This window comes from Callorhinus ursinus, unplaced genomic scaffold (genome assembly GCF_003265705.2).
Source record: "Callorhinus ursinus isolate GAN/ISIS: 27379988/994484 unplaced genomic scaffold, GSC_fseal_2.0 scaffold20, whole genome shotgun sequence".
NCBI lineage: Eukaryota > Metazoa > Chordata > Mammalia > Carnivora > Otariidae > Callorhinus > Callorhinus ursinus.
This window is the reverse complement of record NW_027397082.1, coordinates 19,817,597-19,844,307: the sequence shown is the minus strand read 5'-3', so window position 1 is coordinate 19,844,307 and position 26,711 is coordinate 19,817,597. Positions and strand designations below refer to the sequence as shown.

Below are 26,711 nucleotides of genomic sequence, written 5' to 3'. Positions count from 1 at the left end.
GATAGAATGGTGGTATTCAAGCCCTTTCCCAATGTAGCCCTTGTTCATTACTCTGGTATCATCTCCTGCTATGCCCCACTTTTATTTGATACCTTAGCAATGCTTAGCTACTTCTTATTCCTATACATGTTGCTCAACACTTCTATGCCTCTGTATATGCTTTTATCTTTCTTGGAATGGACTTCCCCTGCTTGTCTACATGTAGGCTATTCATCCTCCTGTAGGTATTCATGCATCACCTCTTCCTGGAAGCCTTCCCTTAAGCTTAAAAATAGAATTGAATACTCTCTTTACTTTGTGCTCCCTCTCTTCTAGTCACTTCTTTGTTGAACTTGTTCTGTGATTCAGTTTATTTGCTTACATGTGTATGAGCTCCTGGAGGACAATGCTTTGTCTCATTAATTGTGTGCCCTACTTAGTGCCTGGCTCACAACTGGTGCTCACAATATATTTGTTCAGTGTTTGCTTATATCTTTAACTGGGAAACAGGGATGCTAAGAGAATAGGCCAGTGTTTGTGGGGGAGCACAGTACCAACTACAAAGTTTTGTGGGAGTGAGAAATGTATGTAATGATGAAGAAATTGTATTATTACATTAGTCCTACAAGTTGTTCAGTGAGGTCCAGAATGTTCTAGAACATGGTCAGAGACCCTTAAACCAAGGGCACAATTCTGAAGGTCAGAATCAGAGATATATAGGCCAAAGTCAAAGGCCAAAAGCCAAGGTCAGAGGCCCATAGGCCAACATCACAGGTTTTTAGGCAAAGGGTATATGGTCGAGGGCCAAGGACTTATAGAGCAATATCAGAAGGTTGGATTTCTGGTTGCTCACTCCCTCAAGGTGTTGGTGAAATCCTCAAATTGGATCTCCTGCTCCCCACCCTGCAGGACCTTCTGTGCATCTGAAACCTGCTCCTTCCTCAAACGCAGCCTCAGTAGGGTCTTGTTGTAGCCCTGGAAGGAAAAAGGAAACAGGTACCAGTTCCTACAGCCTTCTCATCATCCCTTGCCCCCTTCCTCACCCACAAGATGCCAAGCTTCCGGGGATAAGTCAAAGCCACACAAGGGTGGGCACAGGGCCCTACACCAGTCAGGAATAGACCAGGACACAGAGCCTTGGACCTGGTCCCTGACACAGATGTGTGGCTCAAGGAGACTGAGTGGTTACCTGTTTCAGGAGGTCAGAAAGTTGCAGCTCATCCTTCTGTCCAGCCAACTCTTCCTTGACCTCTGAATATGTGTCATTGATGATGGCCAGGAACATGTTCTGGAGATAAAGTAGGGACCTGGGTCTTCACCCCCAGACCCACTAACAGCAATGAGCCCACTAACCCTATTAATATCCCAGACACATGTTCTAAAGGAGCCAATGCTTTCAACTGCAGCTCTGCAGCCCACTAACCCCCACATCTCAGGGTCCCCAGAGCCCCGTTCAGCAGAGTCCTTTTAGGGGTGGATCAAGCTCCCTCACCCAACTGCTATCCTCACTCAGTTGTTCTGCAGTAACCTGACTAAAATGATACCCCATCATATGCAAGAGTTCACCTCCATATAAGGGCTGACCAATCACTGAGAGTATAGTTTTGCTATCTTTATCATATAACCCCAATCTAACCCACCTATCCCTAACCATGATCAAATAAAGAAACCTGCTAGCTTTGTTAATAAATATTAAACCCAGATCTTTCATAGTCGGCAGAGAGAAAGAGAGACTATAAAGTAATGGTGATAAATAGCCAGAGATTCCTAGAGTAAGGAGAGAATAGATATAGAGGCTTCTAGGTTCAACCACTTCTCTTCATGGGGCACATTTCTCTCCCTTTCCATCCTTGGAAAATAGAGGCTTCGTTTTACTGAGGGAGCCTGCAGATTCCCTTATACTCTGCAAGTTACCTGACTGTGCTGGCAATATTGAGCACATTAGCTAGCTCTCAGGAGACCCAGAGCTCCCCCACCTCATTCTGCACCCATGATTTGAGACACCCATCTTAATCCTGAGTACAGACCATGGTGGGGGGCAAAACCTCACCCTCAGGTCCTTTATGTTTCCACCCCTCAAGCTCCCAATTCCCACCTCTCAGAGAGACCCTCACCAGGAGCACGAAGAAGACAAAGAAGACATAGGTGACAAAGTAGGCAGGTCCCAGGATGCGGTTGGCATTGTCAATAGCGTTGTAGTCAAAGTCCCCAAGGATGATCCGGAACTGAGTGAAACTGAGAGACCAGGGTCTGGGCTTCACCCAGAGCCTAACCATAACCCTGACCCCTATTCATACCCCAACCCACTTTCCTAACTGCTGCTCTTTGGTGAACTCAGACCTCTCACTGCACTTCCAACCTGATAGAGAGTGAGGTACAGAAATACTTGAGCACACACACCAGAGATTCTGGAGATTCTCACACAGATGCTTTAAGCACAGACACACACCTGCACACATACACCCAGCTTCCCCAAGGATACACACACCCACAGAGCTGGAGGTTGAGGGCCCAGGGAGGAGTGAAGGGGGCAGGACACACACATGCACTTGATGAAAGTGCTAAAGTTTTCCACTTGGGTTCCAAAAAGCAGGTAGCCAAGTTGGGCATAGGCGAAGAAAACAATGAAGAACATGATGGCGAAGCCCAGGATGTCCTTGGCACAGCGGGCCAGCGTGGAGGAGAGCTGAGTCATGGTTTTGTTGAAGCTGATGTACTTGAATATCTGGAAATGCCATGTTGAACCAAGTGGTGAGGGAAGAAAAGAGAAAAGCTTTGACTAGTCCACTCCAGGGGCCTATGGAGGTCACCAGAGTTGCCAAACCAGACAAGGAAAATGAGACAAGTACTGAGGAAGGGAGAATGAGTGCCCTGAGGTGTTGCTGGGGGTGAGGGGTCCCAACGTACCTTGATCCAGGCAAAGAAGAGGTTCACAGCATTCATGTTGTTGTACTGTGTCTGCCAGAAGGCGAGGAACTCAAAGTCAGCATACATGTTTGGCTGCTGCAGGATCTTCCCCATCAGCCGATTCACCTCAAGGGTTCGGAATATGTGGAAGCCCATAGCCACAATGGAGAGCTGTCATCACAGGGGTCAGAGGTGTCAGAGAAGTCGTGATCTCAAGGGAAGTTCAATGATAAGGTCCTAGGGGAGAGCTGGGGTAGGTAAGTCAGGTGGGAAAAAAAAATCTTTCCCTTCTGAGTTGTTGACTATTTCAGGTTCAAATGAAACTGAATAGGATGATTGGGGGGAATGTCTCAAATCCCAAGGAAAAGGCTTTTATGTAGGTTGTAAAGGATCTTGGAGAACTGGGGCCAAGTAATGTTATTTCTCCCACCACTTCCTAGCCTTGGTCAAGAAATTAATGTATCCTGTTAATAGGAAAAAGATGAAGATGAAGAGGCAGAATATTTTAATAGAAGAAAAGAGAGAAGGTAGGGGTTTCAAAGGGACAGGTCATTAAGGCAAAAGACAGAAGAGAAAATAGCAAGTACATAAAAAAGGCAGTGCCTGGATCACAGGTTAGAGGGAGAAGGCATATAGGAGACAGGGTTTTCCCAGGGGCTGAGCCAGGGGAACATAAGCCTCTGGCTTAGGGAGCTTTTACACAGTGATTTGACCAGAAGTCATAAAGAGGACTTGACACTCCAAAAGGAAGAACTTGGAGTCCCTAACAGGGTAGATCCCCTTCCTCCTCCTACTATGTCCCAAGTATAAGATATCTGTCCCTCACCAAGATAACCACCAGGTCCAGAATGTTCCAGATGCTGCTGAGGTAACAAAGCCGGTGGATGTGGAGCTCCAGGATCTCCTCTACCACGTAGTAGAAGATAAAGATGCAGAAGATGACTTCACAGCCAATGATAAAGAAGTCCCAGTTGCTGACATAGCGGATCAGCTTAACCGTGCGGATTTGCCAGGATGGGATGGCACCTCCTGTAGCTGGAAACTCCACTACCAGTCTGTGGGAGGAGGGACAGATAACTGGCGAGGCCTGGACTGGGATAGTTCTTCCCATCCCCTCTCCTCCACAACCCCACCATACAGTACAAGTTTAAGGAAGGGTCTCAATCAGAGAAGAGAACCAGGAACCATGGATGGAGGGAAGATAAGGAAAGGGGACCCACCTCAAAACACAGAAAAGATTGATGTTGGCATTGTAGACTGAGAAGTCAATGAAGACCACTCGAGTGCCCCTGTCTAGCCACAGGCCCTCCTGAAGGTCCTGGAGTGCTTTTGCACTGGCCTGTCGAGATCCTGGAAGGTCCAGATAGTAGCCACCTCCACTGTAGCTTGTCAACCGACCCCAGTGAGAGGAGCCCCCCAGCTCATCCTGTGAATGGTATGTCCACCTGTCACAGAAGAAGCCATCTGAGCAGAGAGGTCTGAGCCAGTCCAGAAGCTGATCTCCCAAGGCAATGGCAACACTTTATGATTGCCTGGGCTTTACAATTTCATATACATTATATATACATATCACATATAATATATATTTCACATATATTATCTTGTTTGATACTAACAACTATGTGAGAAAGGAGGGTAAATATTATCCACATTTGAAGATGAGGAATCTAAGACTAATCTAAGAGATGTCTGAGATAATGCAGCTAGTCAGTGGCTGAACTGAAACTCAAATATAAATTTCCTGATTTCTCATGATGTTCCCCAAAACTATGGATGGCAAACCCATGCCCACTTTTGACCCCAGACTGAGTAGTCCCCACTAGGGAAACACCTGGCTCACATAATCCGGAAAAGACACTTTCTGTTCTTGTGGTTGTGCACCTGGCTGCTTCACCGCACGATTCTCTGTTCTGTCCACAGATTTCCTCCCTGGGCCCTCCCTTCCTTCCCCTTCTTTCATATCCTTTCCATCCTTTCCCTCTTTCTTTCCTAATTCTTCATCCATCCTCAACTCCTTGCTGCTTCCCCTATCAGGTCCAAGGGTCAGACTCTTCCAATTACAATTTGTGTAGCAACATCAGTGTTTCATCCATTCTCCATACACCTAAGAACATCTGGGCAAGAAAGGATGCTTTCTCTGGCAGGACTGCCTCCAGAGTAGGGCAAATGTGACTGCAATCTGTGTAGGGAAATGAGTCCAGAGACTGTGGCTCTGTTTGCTAAGGTACCTTCTCTGTTCCTGAGTGACCCAAACCAAAATCTCCAAACAGTCACAGATGGGACTCAGAGAGATGCCCCCCACCCTCTGCTCCCCTAAGGCTCTTTAAGACTAAGTGGAAATGGTTCCCAAACCTCAGAATGGTGTCAGGCTCAGAGAAGCAAGCCCGGCAACGTTGGTGGGCAGACTCACTCACGCTGTGCCATTGAGAGGCCCAAAGGGGAGCTGCTCTTCCTTGTCTGGAGAGTAGACGTCGTAGCAGCTCAGAATGTCCTCGCGGAAGTCCTCATGCACCACACAGGAGTCATTGCGGACCCTCAGCTGCCGTAGCCTTGGAACCCCCAGCAACAGGTTCTCATAGTAGATGAAGGAGTGGGAGCCTTGGCCCAGGCTCTGGTTGTTGTACCATTTGGTCCAATACAAACTGTCCAGTAGTGGACCCTGGGCAAACTAGACCACAAGCTGGGTTGAGCTTGACCCTGCCTCATCCTGACCTTTATTCTTGGAATGACTTTTGCTTTCACTCCTTGACCCCCCAGGCTTGTCTCTAGGCTGCTTCTGTTGGACTCCAGCTGACCCATGAACCTTGACCAGTTCTTGACCTGATGTGGCCCTACTCTTTATTTAAAATGCATTTTGAAGTTCAGTCTTACCTCTGACTCTCAATACTAGTTTAACTCTGGCTTGACTCCCTGATCATCATCCCTTTATCCTTCATCCCTCTCATCTACCTTCACCTAAACTCCAGTCTGACCCATTGATTCTTGCTTGACCCTTTGACTCAGCCTGGTCCCAGAATGATCTGGTCTCTGGATATGGCCTGGTCTACTGTCTGACATTCCTGAGCCCTGGCCTGTGGCTTTTTGCTTCAGGCCATTGAAAAGGAGAGGGGAGAGGTAGAGGGGATCTCATACTCACATCCCAGAAGTCCGCCATGCTGCTGATGGCCTGGAAGGAGACTCCGGTGTCTGACGGGGTATGTAAGAAGAGCTCGGACATCACTTTGGTGTAATAATAGGCACTGGAGCTTGTCATTCCATAGGTCACTAGAAAACAACCCAAGAGGCTATGTCCCGCTCACTGTTTCCTATATCCATTCTCCAGAGGAGACAGGAAAGCCCATTTGCCCTGGGGCCAGAGATGCTACCTAGATGGGATCCCATTGGGCCTACCCTCCCCTAGAGTTGTTTGGGGAGGCTAATAAGGCATTGGGGAAACCAGGGAATATCTTAGCCTACAAGGTCTCCTCTTCTTCTCTCAACTTACCTCAGAAAGACTGAACTCCACTCAGAAATTGTCTCTTGATATTGTCATTCTGAAAATTCACTTTTCTCTTCCTAAACCAGCTTAACTTCCTAGTTCTTATTCCCCAGAACCAAGATATTTCCACCTTCTGCATCCTTTCATTTGTCTTATATCTATGCCGTTGGGAAATACCTCCGAATTCTGGAATACTCCAAGGCCCTGGCCAAACACCTTACAGTGGAGATGCGGTCTCCTGGACCTGACACCTCTGGCCCCAGGGCATCCTGATGGGCACAGGTGTCTCCTGATGGAAGGACTCAGAGCATCCCCAGATAAAAAAAAAGACCTGACCTTTGCCCTGAAGAACGGAATCTTCCTTAACCACCCTAACCCATACACCCAGTCTAAAGTCAGGCTGTTAGGGAAGCTATAAGTTTTCTAGTTAAAAGGCAGAATTTGAAGAATATAAGCCATTTATTTTATAGATTGTCCCTCAGTTTCGCTCTGCCTGATGTTTCCTTAAGTTTAAATTCAGGTTATACCTTAGGCAAAGAATACCCAAAAAGTAATGTGTCCATCTCAGAGCTTCCTATCAGGAGGCACACACTCTCTAATTGTATCATTACTGGTGATATTAACTTTCATCCCTTGTTAAGGCAGCTGTCTTCCAGCCTTCTTCAATGTAAAATTATTTTTCTCTTTGTAATTAATATGTATTTTGTGGGGAAATACTTTGAAATTATGTAAACATCCTATTACTCATCAATCGTTCACCTACTAGTTTTAATATCCAATAATATCTAGTTTTAATGACTTTTACCTGATTATTACTACCATGGTTATCAAGTTGTGATTTTCTCATCCATCATTCCTTCTGCATTTGTTAGTTAGGATTCTCCTTAGGAAGAACTTTTCCTTCTTCCTCATTTAGTTAGTCATTTATATATATCAGCATGAACTCATGGATTCTTGTTTTTTCTATAGTTTATAATTTGTTAGTATTATGATATTGTTAATTTTTTAGCCCTTAATTTACCCTTAATTTTTTAGCCAAGTCATGCAAGATAAAGAAAGACTAAAGAATTGTTCTAGATTTAAAAAGACTGAAGAAACATAAAAATTAAATGTAATATGTGCATTTAGTTAGGATTAAATCCTGGACAATAGTTTTTTCCTTTTACTATGAAGTCTGTTAGTGAAATAATTGATGAAATTGTAATAAGGTCTGTTCATTAGATGATAGTACTGAATCAATGATAATTTCCTGACTTTAGTAAGATAATTTCCTTTATTTTTAGAGTTACATATTAAAGTATTTAGGAGCAACAGGGAATTATGTCTGCAATTTATTCTCAAATAGTGTGTATGTGTGTGTGTGTGTGTGTGTGTGTGTGTGTGTAAAGAGAGAGAGAGAGATTGGGAAAGAGAACAATAAAAGAAATGCAAGCCTGGTAAAATATACATATTTGGGAAATCGGGGTGAAATATATATAAGAATTCTTTGTATTATTCTTGCAGCTTTTCTGTAAGTCTGGAATTACATCAAAAAAATTAAAGTAGGATTTGTCAGTCTCTTGTGAGCAATTCTCTTTAAGAATTTTCCTTTTTAGGGGGGCCTGGGTGGTTCAGTTGGTTAAGCATCTGCCTTTGGCTTGGGTCATGATCCCAGGGTCCTGGGATGGAGTCCCACGTTGGGCTCCCTACTCAGTGTTGGGCTCCCTGCTCAGTGGAGAGTCTGCTTCTTCCTCTCCCCCTGCCCTTGCTCTCTCTCTCTGTCTCTCTCACACACACACACACACTCTCTCTCTCTCGTATGTGCACTCTAATAAATAAAATCGTAAAAAAAAAAAATTCCTTTTCAAATTTTGGGTCACATTTGCTCCTACCACCCCTGGAGTTCATCCATAGAAAGAGGAACTGGTGAGTGGTCATAGATTAGGCACAAACAACATTACACTTTTCCAGGGGGAAATCAGCAAAGAAAGAAAACATTATGATTTCACACTTCCCCACTCCACTCTATTAAGTTCAGGAAACAACTTTAATTCTCTCTGATTCAAATCTGTGATTAAATACCCTTAGTATCTGGAGGACTCATACTCAATTTTTCCAGATCTAGAAAATGGATTGGAAGTCAAGCTTCTGTCTGCTGAGAGCCCACCACAGAGTTAGAAGGATGGTCAGTGTGCTGAATTTTTCCTAAAGCCAAAGGCTGATTAAATTGTTACAGCTTCTGGATGGCCACTAGGTGGTACCCTTTGCTGTATCTTTTTCTCCTCCAATTCTCCAATTCTAAATTACTACTCAGAATTAACTTGCTCTGAACTGGTTGTCAACGATTATGGAGGCATAACATCTTTGATTATTACCCAAGGTAATAAAGACTATGTATTTTGAGAAAAATGATTTCACCTGGTCAAATGCCCCCTGACACTCAGAAATTCAGTATTCTTTGTAACTTTTTAACTGAAGTACATGCAAACAGAAAAGACCAAGAAACTATTTTAAAACTTTCTAAATTAAGGTTTGTGCCTTGTGTAGTACCTATTAAATACCTCCTCTCCACCCAAATACCTTCTATTCCTTGTTAATTCTTATTTCAGCAAATTTTGTACTTTGTCTCAGGAGATCAGGTAGCCACCCCCCTCCGCCTCTATGAAATTCAAATTACTACTTCTCATACCCCAGATAGATACTTGGTAGAACATATTATCAGTCTACCAACCTGATTATTCTAAAGACACATTTTATATTCATTAAGCAAACATTACTCAAAGTCTAACATGTGTGAAACACTTTGCTGGGTCATTGGTTTCTATCCTTAAAAATGTCTATTGAGAAAGATGTCCCAGAATGAACTTTCTTTTTAGTACATCTTTAACATTTAAAATTGAATTATACAGAATAGAAGCTTTTAATAGTATGCTGACCTACCCTGCTTATGTATGCACTCAGAATGAATTTATTGTTATAGAATGAGCATGAGCTTTGGAGCCAGACTGACCTAGGTTCAAATCCTAGTTCTGTCACTTACAGTATAGACTTGGACTCTGAGTCTCAGATTCCTCATCACTAAATGGGGGAATACAATATCTTTCTTGTAATATTATGAAGATGAAAGATGATGTCTTTAAGAATGCATTGAACAGGGCGCCTGGATGGCTCAGTTGGTTAAGCGACTGCCTTCGGCTCAGGTCATGATCCTGGAGTCCTGGGATCGAGTCCCGCATCGGGCTCCCTGCTCAGCGGGGAGTCTGCTTCTCCCTCTGACCCTCCCCCCCCATGTGCTCTCTCTCTACCATTCTCTCTCTCAAATAAATAAATAAAATCTTTAAAAAAAAAAGAATGCATTGAACACAGTGGGTGCTTAACAACTAGTTCTAGTCACCCTATTATATGCTCCTCAGGGGACAAGGACTATGTTTCATTCAATTAGCAAAGTGCCTGGTATTTAATAGTTTCTCAATAAGTGTTTGTTGGGCTGAACCAAAAGTGGAAAAAAACACAAAAAGAGTAGAATGAAATAGATGAATAATTTTCAAAAATAAAGTGTTATGACTCCATATTTGACACATAGCAGCAAAGTCATCCAAATAGTCAAGAATAATTCCTATTTAATAGATGTTGGAAGGAGGTTGGAATGTTCCTCAGTCCAAAGAGAGCAATAAATTCATAGTCTTGGGTAAGAGAAACAAAGCCAGTCCTTAGCTGGCCTAGGGAGCAAGTACAGTTGGCCAGGAATCCTTACACAATATGATGATAGAAATGTTGACAGCACAGCTCAATCTTCCTAATATGAACCATCCAGAATATCAGATGAGTATCAGGCTTAGAGGTTACTGGAGTCTGAACCCAAAATCAGGACAGAGGAAGCCCAGGATTGTGAGATGGAGTGATGATTTCAGCTCCTATGTCTCGTATGTCCCCATCATTATATGATACGGTGACTGCAGCATGCATCAGAATTACTTGGAAGGCTTACTAAAACACAGACTGCTAAGGATGGGGCTCAATAATTTTCATTTCCAAAACATTCCCATGTAATGTTCATGCTACTTGTTCTGGGACCACACTAGAAACACTGCCTTGACCTGTTGCTACATAATCCCACTTGTCTTTGAGTTGTCAAGAAGGCAGGGTGTTTCCCAGTGCCCGTTTCCATGATTCTCATGACTGGAAGTGAGGAAGAAGAAATACCATCTTTCCCAAGAGGCTGTCAGAACCTTCCTTCTGCGATAGGGAGGGATAGGGAAGCTTTTACAAACTACATAGACCTCTTAGAACACCCCCTCTTCACTCCAAGGGAAAAATCACTGAATCTATTGCCCTATGGAGCCACAGGCAGTCATGGGAGTGGACCACATCCCTCTAGCATATTGTAGGAGAAAAAGACTGAAAACAACTTGTTGATCTTCCCTGCTGTCTCCTTTCCCCCACTCCACCCCATTAATTTCCATTCAGGTAAATCATTTGACTTTACCATGAAGAACCAGCTTGTCTAAGTGGAACACCTGGTTGAGAGATTTCTGAATCTGACAGGGACTCAGCGTATCCATTCTACCATCATCCTTCTCCATATCAGGAGAAAGAATAGACCAGAGTAGCCATTTATTACCTCAGAACATCTATTATATGCCCTATGCTAAGTGCTTCACATGCCTATTTCATTTAACCCTACAACATATGGGTGTGTATATATATATATATATATAGTGCTATTATTATCATCATCCCTGTTTTCCAGTCTCAAATAGCTGAAGTAACTTGCCCAAGGAGCCAGGATTCAAATGCAAATCTATCTGCTCCCACAGTAAACTAATTCTGTTCTGCTCCTAGGACTGAGCTATATCCAAGGAGTAGAAGTTATAGGAGGAACCATGTAAACTCCATCAAAGGCAGAATTTCCTGACCACTAGTGCTTTCAAATTATGAAATGGACCACTTCACAAACATCCATTTCCTCTCTGAGAGTGTCAGCAAGCCTGCCAGCTGAGGATCACATGAAGGGGGGTCCTGCAAGGGGCCTCCCTGGTTCTTTCCTTTAAGGTCCAGTGAAGGAGTGGAATTGTTCCATTTCAAAAAGCAACACTAGACCAGGGAATGGGTGGGAACTGGAAGGAATCAGAATTTGAGTCAGTATATGGAATGTCCATATGTCAGTACATTACTACCTTTTTAATATAGTGAGGGCCTCATTGCAGGAAGTTTTCAGACACTGGACAATGGCTGCATGAGAATGCTATCAAGAAGATTGGAGACCAGGTGTTGGTCTCACCATCCAGCACAGAGTATCTGCTTTTTTTTTCTCTTGGACAAATTAAGTTCTCTTGCATACACTATATCATGCCTTTTAACCTTAGCCTCAGATTGAATTCATAGTTGCTGAATATTAACAATAACTGACACATATTGTGCACTGGGCTTTGCCACATTGTTTCCAATAAGTCCATAAAAACCTCATAAAGTAGGAACTACCATTGCATTTTATGCTATTAAATAACTTGTCCAAAGATCATATAGCGAGTAAATAGAACTTGGATTCAAACTCAGGTCTGCCTTACTCCAAAGACCATGAATTTAGCCAGCATACATTACACTACCATATCCTCTACCACTCAAATCCTTCTGATTAGGGACTCTGACTCTCCTTCCAAAAATCAAGCCAAATGTTTAGTTTTACACAAGTTTATAAGGCACCCTTATAACAAAACTCTATTTGGAGAGTCTAACATCTGAGTTAGGAGATGAATGGCAAAAAAGTACTTGGTAAACTCAAAACATCACCATCATAAAGGAAGCTCCAAATTCCTTCATTCTGGTATAGGCAGATAATTATATATAAATCTGTATCAAGAGTCATACTCCGACATAGCTGAGTCCCAGAGGAGGAAAAACTCACATGCCCAAAAATGTGACCTGGGTTGTTCATACTATCAAAAGACTGTAAACAACCTAAATGTCCTACAAAGAGGCAATATTGAAGGAAACTATGATATCATTGAGCCACTTAATGGAGTATTATACAGCCATTGAAATGGTAGTAAACACAGAATGCAAAATTGTTTGTGCTGTTGTGACAATTAAATATTTTACAAAAATACTAGGTATGTAAAAACTTGAAGGAAAAATGGACTTTTTGACAAATGAGTAGTATAATAGGTGGGTTTTATTTCTCTTCATTCTCATAGAGTTCAAGTAATGCTATCATAATAATACAATATAAAAATAATAAAATTATCCTTAAAAATCTGTCCACCTCTTTGTTTCCAAGTTACAGGCTGAAATTTCTAAGTGCTGGATGCTGTATTGGATTTTGTGATTGCTTCCTTAAGATCCTCTCCTGGTTAATACCATGATTTTATTTGAAATATCACACCTCTGTGGGTCATCTCACATATGTGGCTAGAAGCTGAATTCAACCCTGGCTCTAGGATTTGGAAGGGACACTTAGGCCCAGATTAATCCACAAATGTCCCTCCCTTGACACCATTACAGCTTCACGGATGAGCATGTAACCCATTTCAGACCAAAGGGTCATGAAGAGAGAGTTCTGGAACCTTTTAGGACCTTCTCTCTCATAGTAGATATGAATGAGAAAGCCCCAGAGGATTCAGCCCCAAGATGAAACTGATTGCACAACTAGCAGAACTGAATAACACAAACAGACCGGGCTTTAATGGTATCATTAAGCCACTGGATGGATCATCCCTGAACTGTGCCCTCCTTTGGACTTTCATTATCTAGACAATAAATCCCATATGGGCTAAGCCAGTGTTCACTGCATTTTACTTCATTGTAACATGGTCCTTACCTATGTGAAAACCGTGACATTTTCAAAGAGATTGCATTATTCCTGAGGGAAATGGAGCTAGAAAAGCTTCTGCTACTGTTTGAATATCTCTGGAGTGCAGTCGATGACTTTAGCATGTTTGTGCCAAAGTCCACATTAATTAAAATACATTATTACCTTATATTAAAGGGGGCTTGCTGACCAAATCAACTGATGATGATATTCTAGGAACATACCTACCATTAATTCCTCAAGGCTCTCCAAGCTTTATTTCTGGGTAAATCCAGGTCTCTAGAATACAATAAAAATTTACATACACACACACACACACACACACACACACATATGTGTATGTGTGTTTATAAGCACTTATAAATGTATATATATGCATATACACATATATATGCAAATATGTATATCTGTATGTAAAGTATACACATATATCCCTACTCTTAAAAATGCTTTAAGAATGAGGATTTAATATGGATTTTTAAAGGAGGCAGATATAAAACACAGTCAAAAGAGAAGTAGCCTCAGTCTCGAATATTGCTTTTATCCATTATGATATTCCATGACTCATATAAAATCCAACAAAGCCAACTCTTCCCAGAGCTAGGGTCTCCTTATTAACTGGTGTGCTTTCTCTTAGTCACCAGTGAGAACTGTGCAACCTACTTATGTTTTCTTCTTGCTTTGGTTGCCAGGAACCTCAGGCTTTGTTCTTATTTACTGTACTTTTGTTTATCTTAGGTTTTCTGGTACAAGAAAACCTTTTCCCACTTTTTTTGCTAACTCTTTTTATTATAGTTCTAATGGGCTATATTTTATTGTGTCTGTGCTTTGTAATGTAAGCCGGCTTAGGTCGCCTTTAGACACAGGTGGGGCGTAAATATATAATATATGTAAATATATATTAATATTATTATTAAAGAAGTATGACTGTAATAATCATTAATCATCATGAGCTTGGATAGTAACTTGATTTTATCCATTCCAATGTTTATAGTAGAGACTGAATATTACTGTCCTCTCTTTCGAACTGTTGGAAGATCTTCCCAGCTCAGAGCAATAGCAAGAAGTCAGCAGTTGCTTTCTGTGCCTATTTTCCCAGGTGATTGCCATACAGGCCGTCATATGCTACTGAGCTCCTTTCTTGCTCCTAATTACCATGTGATGGAATTTAGCTATCATTTTCCAACAGCACTCTCCTTGGGCAGGAGAGTATCAACTAATTGACAAAGAAACTTGAAGGGCTGAGGTGCTTCTGCTAGCAAGTGTATAATTATAATTCCTTTATATGTTTATACTACTGCTCTTTTGGAAACTCTGTGCCTTCGAGGTTTGAGCAATCTTTTTTTTTTAAGATTTTATTTATTTGAGAGAGAGCATGAGAGGGGGGATGGTCAGAGGGAGAAGCAGACTCCCCGCTGAGCAGGGAGCCCGGTGTGGGACTCGATCCCGGGACTCCAGGATCATGACCTGAGCTGAAGGCAGTCGCTCAACCAACTGAGCCACCCAGGCGCCCATGTGCCTTCAAGTTTTTGAAACTCAAAAGACAAATACTCCTTCCTAAGCTGGATAGCTATGAGGAAACGTATGGAAGATGCTTCTCTAGAAATCTGGAGGTCTCTTCCCTCTACCCCCAAACCCAGCCCTGACAGTCATTGTGTGGATAGAACTCCCACTGCTCCATCAATCTTCCAGTTGTTGAAGACTTGGAAGTTCCTCGGGCTTTACCTATTTTATAAATTTACCCTGTGGCTACTCTGATGGCCCCTTCCTGAGTCCCTCTGATCACCTGGATTGCTGAGAAGCTCTCTGAAACATCTCTCTACCTATTTCTTAGTGCACTGGATCCAGTTTGGCTTCAGTCCTATAATTTGGGAGGGAGGGAAGTTTTATGGTTACTCTTACAGGTTGATTCTTCTTTCTTGTGAACTAAAATATAATGCCTTGAAACTGTCACTTCTTAGGCCTCCCCAACAGCCTCTGATAATAGTTTTATAATAACTTAGCAAAACACTTTAATACCCACTCGTGGTGGGAAAGAATCAGGTCTCATCAGCCTCCCTGATGCATCAGGGAGGTTATAAGTGCCTTGGTTTCTCTGGGTTCCATTAATTGTGGCCGCTCCCATGTCAAACTATGGACAAGAGCTCTTCTCCTCCATTTGTCATAGACTACTAGTCATTTCCCAACACCTTCCCTCCCCTTCTTACATGATCGCGTAATTTTACGTAGACGCACATGGCTGCCCAACTAAATACTACATTACCCAGCCTCCCTTGCAGCTAGTTATGGTGACTATTTGAACAAGTCTGGTCAATGGAATGTGGGTGGAGTGGTATGCTTTCACTTACAACTTACAGCTCATATCATTAAAAGGAAGGGATGTACTTTCCCTTTCTACTTTCCTACTTCCTGATAGCTGTAACGGGGACACAAGAGCTGGAGCTGGAGCATGAGGTAGAAGCCGTATGTTGAGAATGACAACACAAAGAGGTAGAAAGCAGTCTGGGCCTCATCTTAGTCCAGGGCTTCAGCACGCTCAGCACGGTTACTGTCCTGGGGCTCGATCTCATGACCCTGAGATCATGCCCTGAGCTCATACCAAAGAGTCAGACACTTAACTGACTGAGCCACCCACGTGCCCCCAGTCCAGGGCTTCTTACACAATTCAGATTGTTATGTGAGAGAGAAATAAACATCTATTCTATTTAAGCACTGTTACTACAGCTAAATCAATATCCCAACGGAAGCATTTCATATGATTATATCCATGTCAGATGGATATTTTGGAAAAGGAATTTTTCTAGGAAAATTAGGGAAGAAGTCAAATGTTCTGTTAAGAAAAAGTCAAATCCAATCACAGATCTCTTGGTTAAAACCATTTACTGAGTTTACAAAACCCTTTTTCCTTTGCTTAGTAGGAAGTTCCCTATTAAGAAGTCCTCTTATTGCTGCTATTCTCCTTCTTGGGCAATTCCTTCTTCCACCCACACATTCTAATTAATGCTCTTAGGTCACTTAAAATTGGATTCCAAATGCCTCATGTTTCTTAAGATGGAAAATAGGCAGAAGAAAATTGCAACTTAGAAATGAGGGAAGGGTTAAATTCTCAGGGCATTCTCTAGAGGATTATAAAACCAGTGCATTTCACTAAAATTCAAATATATTTATATGTGCCCAGAAAATGGCTGAAATGATATATACCAAACTCTTAATAGTGTTTAATAATAGTGGCCTTTAACATTTTCCATATTATTTGACTCTTTTTTTTTAAACAAGAACTATATTAGTTAAACTTTTAATAAAGATATTCCCATGGGTTGGGGTGGGGGAAGGGGTAGAATTCTTTTGTAATGAAATGAGGAGAAACACTGCTTTATATTTTCCTTTCATACTTGCCCTTCCGAACTCTGACTCTGGCAAAGCTCTTGCATATTCATAGCCTGAGGCCTTAGTTGGCTCTTGGCTCCCAAGCCTGCCTTCTCCAGGCTGAGAGCCAATAATGTTAAAACAAAACAAAACAAAAAACACAAGCAAATGACAATGACTTTGGTCTCCTCAGACTTGAATGGTTGCCTGCTTCTGAGACCCACAAGAGTTCCCAGGTCTCCCTGAACATTTTGTCCTCCGACATCTTGCCATCATCCTGGAGCACCCCCTGCCCCCCACCCCCAGCGTCCGTAGCACTGCAGGTCACTATGGGTTTACGGCCGCCATTGGCTTCCATTGCTCCTTGAAGGCAGGTGTGCCTCCTGTATGTCAAAGCCTTTAACAGTTAGGAGGGTCTGCCACATAATAGGACTTCGTGGCAGTCCTATAGCCAGGATCTTGTCCTTAGTTTGAACCTTTTGCTAATGAGCTCTTAACATTTCATTTGTTGAGCACTCCATGCTGTGAAATAATCTGATTTGACCAGCTCAAATTCATTCTCCAAACCAGTGGTTGTCAAACATTTCATTCTCAGAACCACTTTGTAACTCTTAAAAATTGTTAGGAACTCCCAAAAGTTTTTATTTGGGTTATAGCTAACTTTATAGAAATTACTTTATAGAAATTAAAACTGAGGAAAAATTTAGACATTTGTAATAATGATTCATTTTAAAATAATGATAACAAACCCCATATACATAAACATGAACAGCACATTTTTATGAAAAACAACTATTTTCTAAAACAAAACAAATAAATTCAGTGGAAAAAGGGGATCGTTTAACATTTTTGCAAGCCTGTTTAACGCCTGGCTTTAAAGAAGATTGCTGGATTCTCATATCTGCTTCAGAATTCAATCTCCTGCTCTAGGTTGTTTTGGTTGAAGTATGGGAAGAAAATATGACCTCCCACAAAGATGTAATTTGGTAAGGGAAAGGGTCTCAGGAAGCCCCAGGGGTCCTTGGAGCACACCTTTGAGAACATTGCCCTTTGCCTTATATCTGTGACTAGAACCTCCACACAGCCTTAATGATCTGCCTCAACTTAAGATCCTAGATTTACTGCTGCCTCCACCTAATGGCATAAAGAGATAATTATCAATATTACTATAATCCCTTATGTGTGTCCCATGTTCCATAGTTTTCAAAGTGTTTTCCCATGCAATGTCTCCCAGTAGCTTATCAGGTATGGTCTGACCTTGCCCATGAGCAGTTTTTCTAATATTAAATGTCACAATTCAATCGAGCAAATTTTAAAGATCTAATTAGCTTTATTAGTTAAACCGTGAATCAGGCAGCATCCCATCTAGCAAGTAGAGGGGAGCCCCAATGGGCTACAGAAAAGGAAAGGCTTTTAAAGGTACAGAGGGAGTGGAAAAAAGGAAATTATTAGCAAAGAAGCCATTGTTTTTGGCAAGGTAGCCCTTCTATGGGGAATGGAAGGGTTCTATCTGTAAATTTCCTAGTGCTGGCCAAGAAATTTCCATGTTGACTGTTAAAGGTTACATTTTTGGGGGGTTGAAACTGCAGTTAGGTTAGGTATTAAGTCTTGATTTACTGACATGGGGCCTTAACCTAAGTGACACCATTTGGGACCTGTGGTTTTATTTTTAACACTATGAATCATGAAATTCAAATTTATATGATCTGCTCAGGGCCATTCAGCTGGTAAGAGACAGAGTCAATACTCAGACTCATGCTTTATGAATGCAAACTACATGTTCATTCTCTGACTACTTATACCAGCAGAGCCCCAGACTGATCTCATCTATAAAAATTTAGAATATCTAGATTTTATCAGCTACTGCTGCCTGCTCTCCTATACTTGATCAAAGCATAGTTAGTTATAGGTAAAAATTCTTTCCCAGATTCCAAGAACTGGCATTTAAATGTACTACAGTAGGGCGCCTGGGTGGCTCAGTCCGTTAAGTGTCTGCCTCCAGCTCAGGTCATGATCCTGGGGTCCTGGGATTGAGCTCCGCGTCGGACTCCCTGCTCAGCGGGGAGCCTGCTTCTCCCTCTCTCTCTGCCCCTCCCCCCGGCTCATGCTCTCTCTCTCTAATACATAAATAGAATCTTAAAAAAAAAAAAAGAAAGTTACTATGATGAGAAAAACAACTTTAGTTTAAAAAAAAATGTACTACAGTATTCCTAGAGACCAATGACAGCCCCACATCAGGGAAAACTACATGACAGGTTGTTACCTAGCATTGGACAACAGGATATGTCCAGGCTCACCAATCTTGTAACAGTGATCCAGGCCCTCAGAATTCTGGGGCACCAGGGAATTCTGCTACAGCAAATTTAGGCCAAAGCCTAAATAATCCCTATTATTTAGGTTGAGTTGACTCAGATGACCTCACCCTAGTACTAGAAGGACTTTGTAATTCTGTCTGGATAGGCCATGGGTAACTGAGCATGCTAGGAAAAGCATGAAATCATGATCCCATGGCCAGTTTTGATCCCTGGCAACTGCTTCTAGAGGGCCTAGTCTTTCTGATCCTTGATAAGCATTACCCTGATGCTTTCTCAGATCTCAAGCTTCCAGTGGGTTAAACTTTACATTTCAATATTTTCCTAATTTATACCTTGACGTGGAACAACAACTGATATTTTTTGAAAGCCCACCATATGCGAGGCACTGTACTATTTGTACTTACTTATTTTCCACCAATCTCACAAAGGCAGTCATTACCATCATTCGATATATAAGGAAAACAGGGCTTCCAGAGATTTAAGTATCTTGACCTAGCTCGCCAAAGGCAATGGCTAATAACTGGTTGCACCATCATTTGAACCATGTCATCTTATTCCAGGTCCCATGCTCTCTCCATCACCATTGCACCTTCACTAATGTCATGGTTCTATGTGACCAATTATCTTCTGTCATCATTACAGTCACATAGGGTATAGGAGCTCACCCACAGACATTTTCTGAACATCCAACATATTTCTGTTCCTTTCCTTGTCAGTTCTAGGAATGCTTAGTCAAGAAAGACATCTTCTATGGAGGTTCCTCAAAAAATTAAAATAGAATTACCATATGAGCCAGCAATTCCACTCCTGGGTATTTATCTGAAGAAAATGATATCACTATCTCAAAAAACATATCTGCACCCCTATGTTCATTGCAGCATTATTTACAATAGCCAAGACATGGAAACAATCTAAGTGTCCGTTGACAAATGAATGGATAAAGAAAATGTGGTATATATATATGATGGAATATTATTTATCCACCAAAAAAGGAAAGGCTGCTATTTACAACAACATGGATGGACATTATGCTAAGTGAAATAAGTCAGACAGAGAAAGACAAATATAGGATGTCACATATATGTGGAATCTAAAACAAAAACAAAACCCATCAAACTCATAGATACAGAGAACAGAATGGTAGTTGCCAGACATAGGGGTATGTGTGTGGGGGCGTGTGAAATTGGTGAAGGTGGTCAAAAGGTACAAAATTTCAATTATAAGATAAACAAATCCAGCATGGTGATGTAGTATACAGCATGGTAACTACAGTTAACAATACTGTATTGTATATTTGAGGGTTGCTAAGAGAGTAAATCTTAAAAATTCTCATCACAAGAAAAAATAGTAACTACGTGTAGTGAGGAATGTTAACTAATTGTGATCATTTCCCAATATATACATATATCAAATCATTATGTTTTACACCTAAAACGAATACAGTGTTGTATGTCAATTATATCTCAATAAAGAAAAAAATAAAGACATCTTTTTCCTAGCCTCCAAACTTACTTCAACCTCTCCTATTAATATAAGATCCTACCAATCTATGGACAGAACCTTGACATCCACTCAAAAGAGGCAGAGTGAATAGAGGTAGGCATTTCTTTACAACCAGTGATGAATAAAGAACATCCAGTGACACAAGTCACCAAAGGCTGAGGGTCTCTGCCCTCCTCCCCAACTGCATGGTGACCAGACCCAGCCTTGTCCTGTCTCAGAACCGCTCCTAAACAGGGCCAGTCCCAGGTGCACCTTTGAGATAACAATACTGTCTCCTAAAACAAACAGCCATTGTTTCCACACAAAGACCTTCAATGTTTCCTCCATCAACAAAAGGCTACAGCCATCCTGCCAAGACGACAAAGAGCTGGAAGCCCTTTCCTAAATATCATAATGGTGGGAGGGAAGGAGTGGAGGCAGGAAGATCATTCTCCAGTGCTTTCTATGTGGAGGAATAGGACCAACACCACCCATCAGGGACCATTCTGAATTACTGATCATTCCTGGACTATTCATAATGACAATAATAATGGCTTTCTAATCTGTGAAATGGAAATAATATCTATTCCTTACAGGACTGCTGTCAGGATCAAATGAGATAATAGGTATACAAGCTCTTTGTAAGATTTAAAAGGCTGCCCAGCTGATATGGTTATTGTAGGAAGATAGATGGTTCACCCACATTGCCTGCATAAAAAAGATAGCTCTGTATCAGCTGATGAAAGTCCAAATAGCTCTGGTATCTAGCTCCACCCAGATCCTCGAATAAAGCATAAGGGAGAAGAAATGTGGTAAGTATGGCTGACCACTATAGTTTATGAGGGCCCATCCCAGGCCAAAGTTAGGCTATTATTTCCTAGCTCCAGGAACCCAAATCCTGGAAATGAGCCCCCTGGTGTTTGGTCCCTCACCTAGAGTTTTAATACTCCAAACTTTACTCCCCATCCCCTCCCTTATCCCTCTTAAAACATACCTTCCTTAAGCAATTTACACAAAAGTAGATTTACATAATAAATTAAAGCATGAGAAAGCTATCCAACCTCACTGGTGATCAAAGACAAATTAAGGTTTTATGCCTACTTAATAATAAAAATTAAAAATGAGACTATCCAATGTTGGTGAGACTGTGACAAAATTGGTTTGATCTCAGAGTACTAGTGGCATAATAAATTTGTATGATCCCCTACAAAGGCAAAATGACAACACATAAGCAAGTACTAAGAAGATATTCCTTTTTTTTTAAGATTTTATTTATTTTATTTGAGAGAGAAAGAAAGCATGTACAGAGGGAGAGTGAGAGGGAGAAGCAGGCTCCCCGCTGAGTGGAGAGCCCGATGCGGGGCTCGATCCCAGGACCCTGAGATCATGACCTGAGCCGAAGGCAGACGCTTAACGGACTGAGCCACCCAGGCGCCCCTAAGAAGGTATTCCTATCGTTTGTCCTAGCATCTCCCTCCCTGGAAATTCCCAAGGAAATACTTCAACAGAAACGGCAAAAAGTAGCAAGTATAGATATATTTACCTGCGGTGGGCAAATATTGAAATAACAAGAGAATGTTTTAGTTAATTGTGATGTGACTGTAGTCATTAAGATGAAAATATAAAAATTACTTACAAACATGAGGAAATATTTAAGATATAATTGTAAGTGAAAGGGAACCATAAGAGGGGCGCCTGGGTGGCTTATTTGGTCAAGCAGCTGCCTTCAGCTCAGGTCCTGAGCAGGCTCCCTCCCTGCTCATGCTTTCTCACTCTCTCTCTGAAATAAATAGATAAAATCTTAAAAAAGAAAGAAAGAAAGAAAGAAAGAAAATATAAGGGCTGGTGATCAGTGACGATATCTTTGGTGTTGTGGTGGTAAATTATAGGTGAATTATATTTCAAAATGTTCTTTTAATGTTTTTATGTCATTTAAAAAATACAGCAATAAAAAGAAAAAAGTAATCAGCCAGTAGAATTCAAAATTATGCTTCTACTAAGGTAGGACGTGTAGTTATCCTTGCTAAGATGTTAACAGGTGTTAATAAATTAAGGTGTAACACATTTGCATGCAGAGAAGCTGTAGTAGACTCTAGTTAAAAGCCTCAAAAATTGAGTCTGGTCAATACTCAGTGCATTGGATTCCTGCTTCTGCCACTTGCTTGCTGTGTGTCCTTGGCAAGCTATTTGACATATCTAAACCTTTCCTGATTTATAAAATGGAAGTGGTAACAGAACCAATATCCTAGAATCACTGTGCGTAGTCAATAAGATAAGGTACATAGTGTAATGCTTTTATTCAGTAAAAGGTTGGTGCGCATGCTGTTAATAACGATGATGGTGGTGGTTGTAGTGATTTACTGAGGTCTTCCAGAGAAAATGCCTTACCTTAAATGATGCTGTTCAAATGATATTATCCCTTTTTGTGAAGCCAACTACAAACCAAATAGATCTTGCTTTTTAGAGTAGATTTAGGTTCAAAGCAAAATTGAATGGAAGGTATAGAGATTTCCCATATACCCTTGCCTCTGCATATGGACAGGCTTCTCTATATCAAAATCCCCCACCAGAGTGGCCCATTTACTATAATCAATGAACCTACATTGACACATTATTATTCGAAGTCCATACTTTCCATTAGGTGTTGTACATTATATGGGTTTGGACAAATGTATAATGACATGTATCTACCATAATATTGTCATATAGAGTATTTCCACTGTCTTAAAAATTCTCTGCACACCACCTACTCAACTCCCTCTCCTCCCAGATCCCTGGCAACCACTGATCCTTTTACTATCTGCATAGTTTTGCCTTTCTCAAAATGTCATACAGTAAGAATCATACAATAGGTAGCCCTTTCAGATTTGCTTCTTCCTTGAAAGGTAATTTTTATAACCCGTCTAGAGGACCAAGTAAGTATTTTGAAATTCCACTAGAGAATACAAAGATGATTACTATCAGTGATTGTGTAAGATTATTTATATGTTATCTCCATAAGATAAGTATTATTCTCTTTGTTCTACCAAAAGGAAGTACCCAACGTCACAAAACCAGTAAGTGGCAGAGGTATTTGAATCCAGTTTGTCTGACTCCAATGTTTATATCTTTCCATTATGCCACAGTGTTTACCCTAATACCAAATATGGGTCCTAGAGCATCTGAACTCAGTCATAGGAACTGACAGGGAAAAGCACACTGATAAAGATGCATTTCCAAATACATGTCATTGAAGCTCTTAGAAGACAGCCTCCTGATGGAACAACACAACAACCACTGTATTTTGTGTCAGATTTTATGGCTAGGATTTGCATCCTTTTCATTAGGCAGGAGAGCTTAGCACACAGGCTAGCAAAATTACAAGGGTTTAGTTCAATGTTTCTTAACCTTTTTTGGCATTATCCCTCAACTTAGGGGCATCTTTAGACATTTTCTTCCCAATCACCCCTCACCCCAATTAAATTTTAATAGCACATTAATACTACATTTGTTTATGTACTGTGGCCTTTTCCAGGGCCAAAAACTTTTGCAATATCTAAGTTGGTTTTTTTCTTTTTTTCTTTTTCTTTTCTTTTCTTTTTTTTTTTTTTTTTGCCCTCCAAGAAACTATTTCTACTCCCTTGGGGGTATATCATCCCCACTGAGAATATATAGTCTAGTTGCAGATGGTCAGAGCTCAGGGAGGCTGACAGGGAGCTGAGATGCCAGGGAGGTTGAGGTCAGAACCTTGGAGAGTGCCAAAGTAGCCCTACTGAGACCATGCCCAAGGCTCATGATTGCCTCTAGTTTTGCCTGAAAGAAGAAAGAGGCCTGGGAGAGGATGCGGGGTAGGAAGCTAGTAACAGTACCCTTTTACTACATGTCAGAAGCATCAAAATGTAAAGGCCCTCAGAGCCCTAGGCACATGCTGTTCTCCCTTCCCAGGAACTTCCCTTCTTTTCACCTTCCTTTCAAGGAGCTAAATCCTCCTCATCTTTCAGCTTCTGGCTCAGATATCACTTCCTCTGCTGTTCTCATAGATTTCCCAAATCTGAATACAACTGAATTGCATCACAGAACTCTGTACTGGCCATATGCCCATGGAGAATTTTGTCCAGTACTGGGCATCATGTAGGGAGCCCTTCATATAGGGAGGGCATCAGGTCTGGATACAAGGGTGGTGACCATTATGGAATATTTTTTACCATATGCCTATTTATTTACTGGTACTAGTTACTCTTTACTGGGGTAATGACTTCAGGAATATTATCTCATGTGAACCTCATATAATCTTATTGGATTGGATAGGTATGGATTAGGAAACTGAAACTCAGTTAAACTGAAATTAAGCAACTTGCTCAAGTTTCCTCAACTGGTGAATGGTAGAGCCTGGTGTTTGTACCCAAGTCTGTGTAAATTCAGAGCCTCTACCTTCAATCTATAATTCTTTGACTCTATCCTTCCATGGTGCACTTGTTCTATCCTTTCACTTGGTACTCTCAAATCAGACACCAAACCTTTCCAGTTTGTGTCTGTAGCTAGAACTTCAAATAAGCTTCCTTCAATGCCTGAGGCATGGTGGTCTCTCACGTGGGAGAATCTTAGCTGCATTGACCACAACTATACCACTTGCATCTTTAGCCCTTTTATTGGGATCCTGAGCCCTAAGGCCTGCTGAACCTTTCTCCTTCTGCTTTTAAAGAAATGGGGATCAGACCTAGCCTAACAACCATGTGAAACCCACCAAACTATTTTTCGTTCCAAATAGAAAGGAACCATTCCCCACTTTTTATAGAAGGGTAAAAACTTCCACTTGCCAACAGAACTTGGTGGCTGCTGAGTTGGTGTCAGGAACGTGAACTTAAAGACTATATTTCCCTTGCAACTCTTGACAAAGTAACTTTAACTGCTTTCTAACAATCTGTCTTCTTCTCCTGAACTCAGTGACAAGTTCTTTTTAATCAAAACATCTTAAGCCAAAAAGGTAATCAATCCCAGGACATAGCTGGCTCACAGATAGATGCTGTCTCCTCAGGCATTGCTGTGGAAGTGTGTATACAGATGTTGTACACATAGATGCTTCTCACAGCCAGAGGTACACAGAGACAGATGTTACTCACAGAGACAGATGTCCACCAGGAACATGATGTATATTAACAGCTCCCGCAGGGTGGTTTTGACGTAAAGCTCCCGGTTCTCAGCTGTGTTCTCAGTCAGGGTTGTTCCCCAAAGTCCTAAGGGACAGAGATGCCTAGGATCGCTAGCAGCAGGTTCCTCCCAGATGCCCAACCCACCAGTCCCTGGATTTTACTCCTATTTCTACCCCGGCCCTTTGCTCACCCATCACCATGTATCTTGGCTGAATCTGGCTACTCTAGCCACACTCAAGTCTGCCCTCCTTCATCAAACACCCTGAGGTAGACAGTGGAAAAGACATTGGGTAGCAGAGAATGAAGACATGGAAAGGAGGTCCTTGTTTCAGGTGGGACAGTCTAGGGGATCATCACAAACATGTCCTCCTTCAAGCTAACTCCCTCCATACCCTTCTCATCTCTCCCCTAAAGCTTTTTGGGACTCCCTTCCTAACTCCAGTATCCCATGAGAACCCTCCTCCCACCAGGTACCTCTGATGCCACGACAGATCTGGAAGCAGCAGCTGGATACCAGGGTCCTATAGGCTTTCTCCTGGGATCCATCTTCAGGCTTTTTGGGTTGGGGCTGGGGGGGCACTGCATTGGAGATGGTGCAGATCCTCAGTGTCCCACGTGGGGAGGGGGGACCACTGTAGGCAAGGTTGTCCCAGGCTCCACTCCCCATCTTTTGGAGCTCTTGCCCCTCGGGACTTTCCACAGCATTCATGGGGAATGAGGTAGGGGGCCTGGCACTGCAGGTACCCACTGTCCCCTGAAGAAAGTGGGAGCAAAGACACAGCCCAGTCTAGACAGCAGAAGGCAAAGGAGTGGAGAGCAGCTGGTCTCAGGAAGCCTCTGCTTCCTGCCTTTTGTAGTGGGAATCTGTCCCCATTGGGGGAGGGGCAGGCGGGAGGGTGTGGGGAATGGCTTTCAGTCCCATCAGGGGCTCTCTCTCTCTTCGTCTAGCTTCAAGACAAGGGGTGGAAGGGAGCTGGAAGGCAGGGGTTTGGCAGGAGAGAGAGAAGCCTGGGAGGGAGATGTGGCGACTGGGGTGGAAGGAAGGAGGGGTGAGAGAGGCCGGTGCTGGGGGGGGGGGAGGGGGGCGGTTTACGGAAGGGGCCGGTGGGGGGGTGGTCCCAGTCAGACCGAAGAGGAGATGAGAGAGCAGTGGGAGGGGCTGGCGGACTCCAGCTGGTCTGGGCGAATTTCCACTAAAAGCTCCTGAAAGGGCCGCCATGGATTGGGCTGCAGGCCAAGGCCGGGGACAGGAGACTGAAAAGTGTTCT

The 26,711-nt window shown here is 42.1% G+C and overlaps 1 protein-coding gene across 2 annotated transcripts in view; it reads right to left on the bottom strand.

Annotated features, from left to right (window-relative positions):
- The window catches only part of PKD2L1 (polycystin 2 like 1, transient receptor potential cation channel), a 106,767-nt gene that overhangs the window by 3,029 nt on the left and 77,027 nt on the right, over positions 1 to 26,711 (bottom strand). Inside the window, exons 5-15 of one of the 2 annotated variants that reach the window (XM_025880852.2) lie at positions 25,918 to 26,197; positions 25,414 to 25,527; positions 6,023 to 6,150; positions 5,301 to 5,554; positions 4,107 to 4,331; positions 3,713 to 3,941; positions 2,887 to 3,057; positions 2,523 to 2,704; positions 2,094 to 2,214; positions 1,169 to 1,267; positions 833 to 954 (exon numbers count right to left, since the gene is read on the bottom strand). In XM_025880852.2, coding sequence (XP_025736637.1) covers positions 833 to 954; positions 1,169 to 1,267; positions 2,094 to 2,214; positions 2,523 to 2,704; positions 2,887 to 3,057; positions 3,713 to 3,941; positions 4,107 to 4,331; positions 5,301 to 5,554; positions 6,023 to 6,150; positions 25,414 to 25,527; positions 25,918 to 26,152 — 1,880 coding nt within the window. In that variant the 5' untranslated portion in view covers positions 26,153 to 26,197. Of the gene's footprint in view, positions 1 to 832; positions 955 to 1,168; positions 1,268 to 2,093; positions 2,215 to 2,522; positions 2,705 to 2,886; positions 3,058 to 3,712; positions 3,942 to 4,106; positions 4,332 to 5,300; positions 5,555 to 6,022; positions 6,151 to 25,413; positions 25,545 to 25,917; positions 26,198 to 26,711 lie in introns of those variants that run through there. The other variant, XM_073904312.1, reaches the window with a different exon arrangement.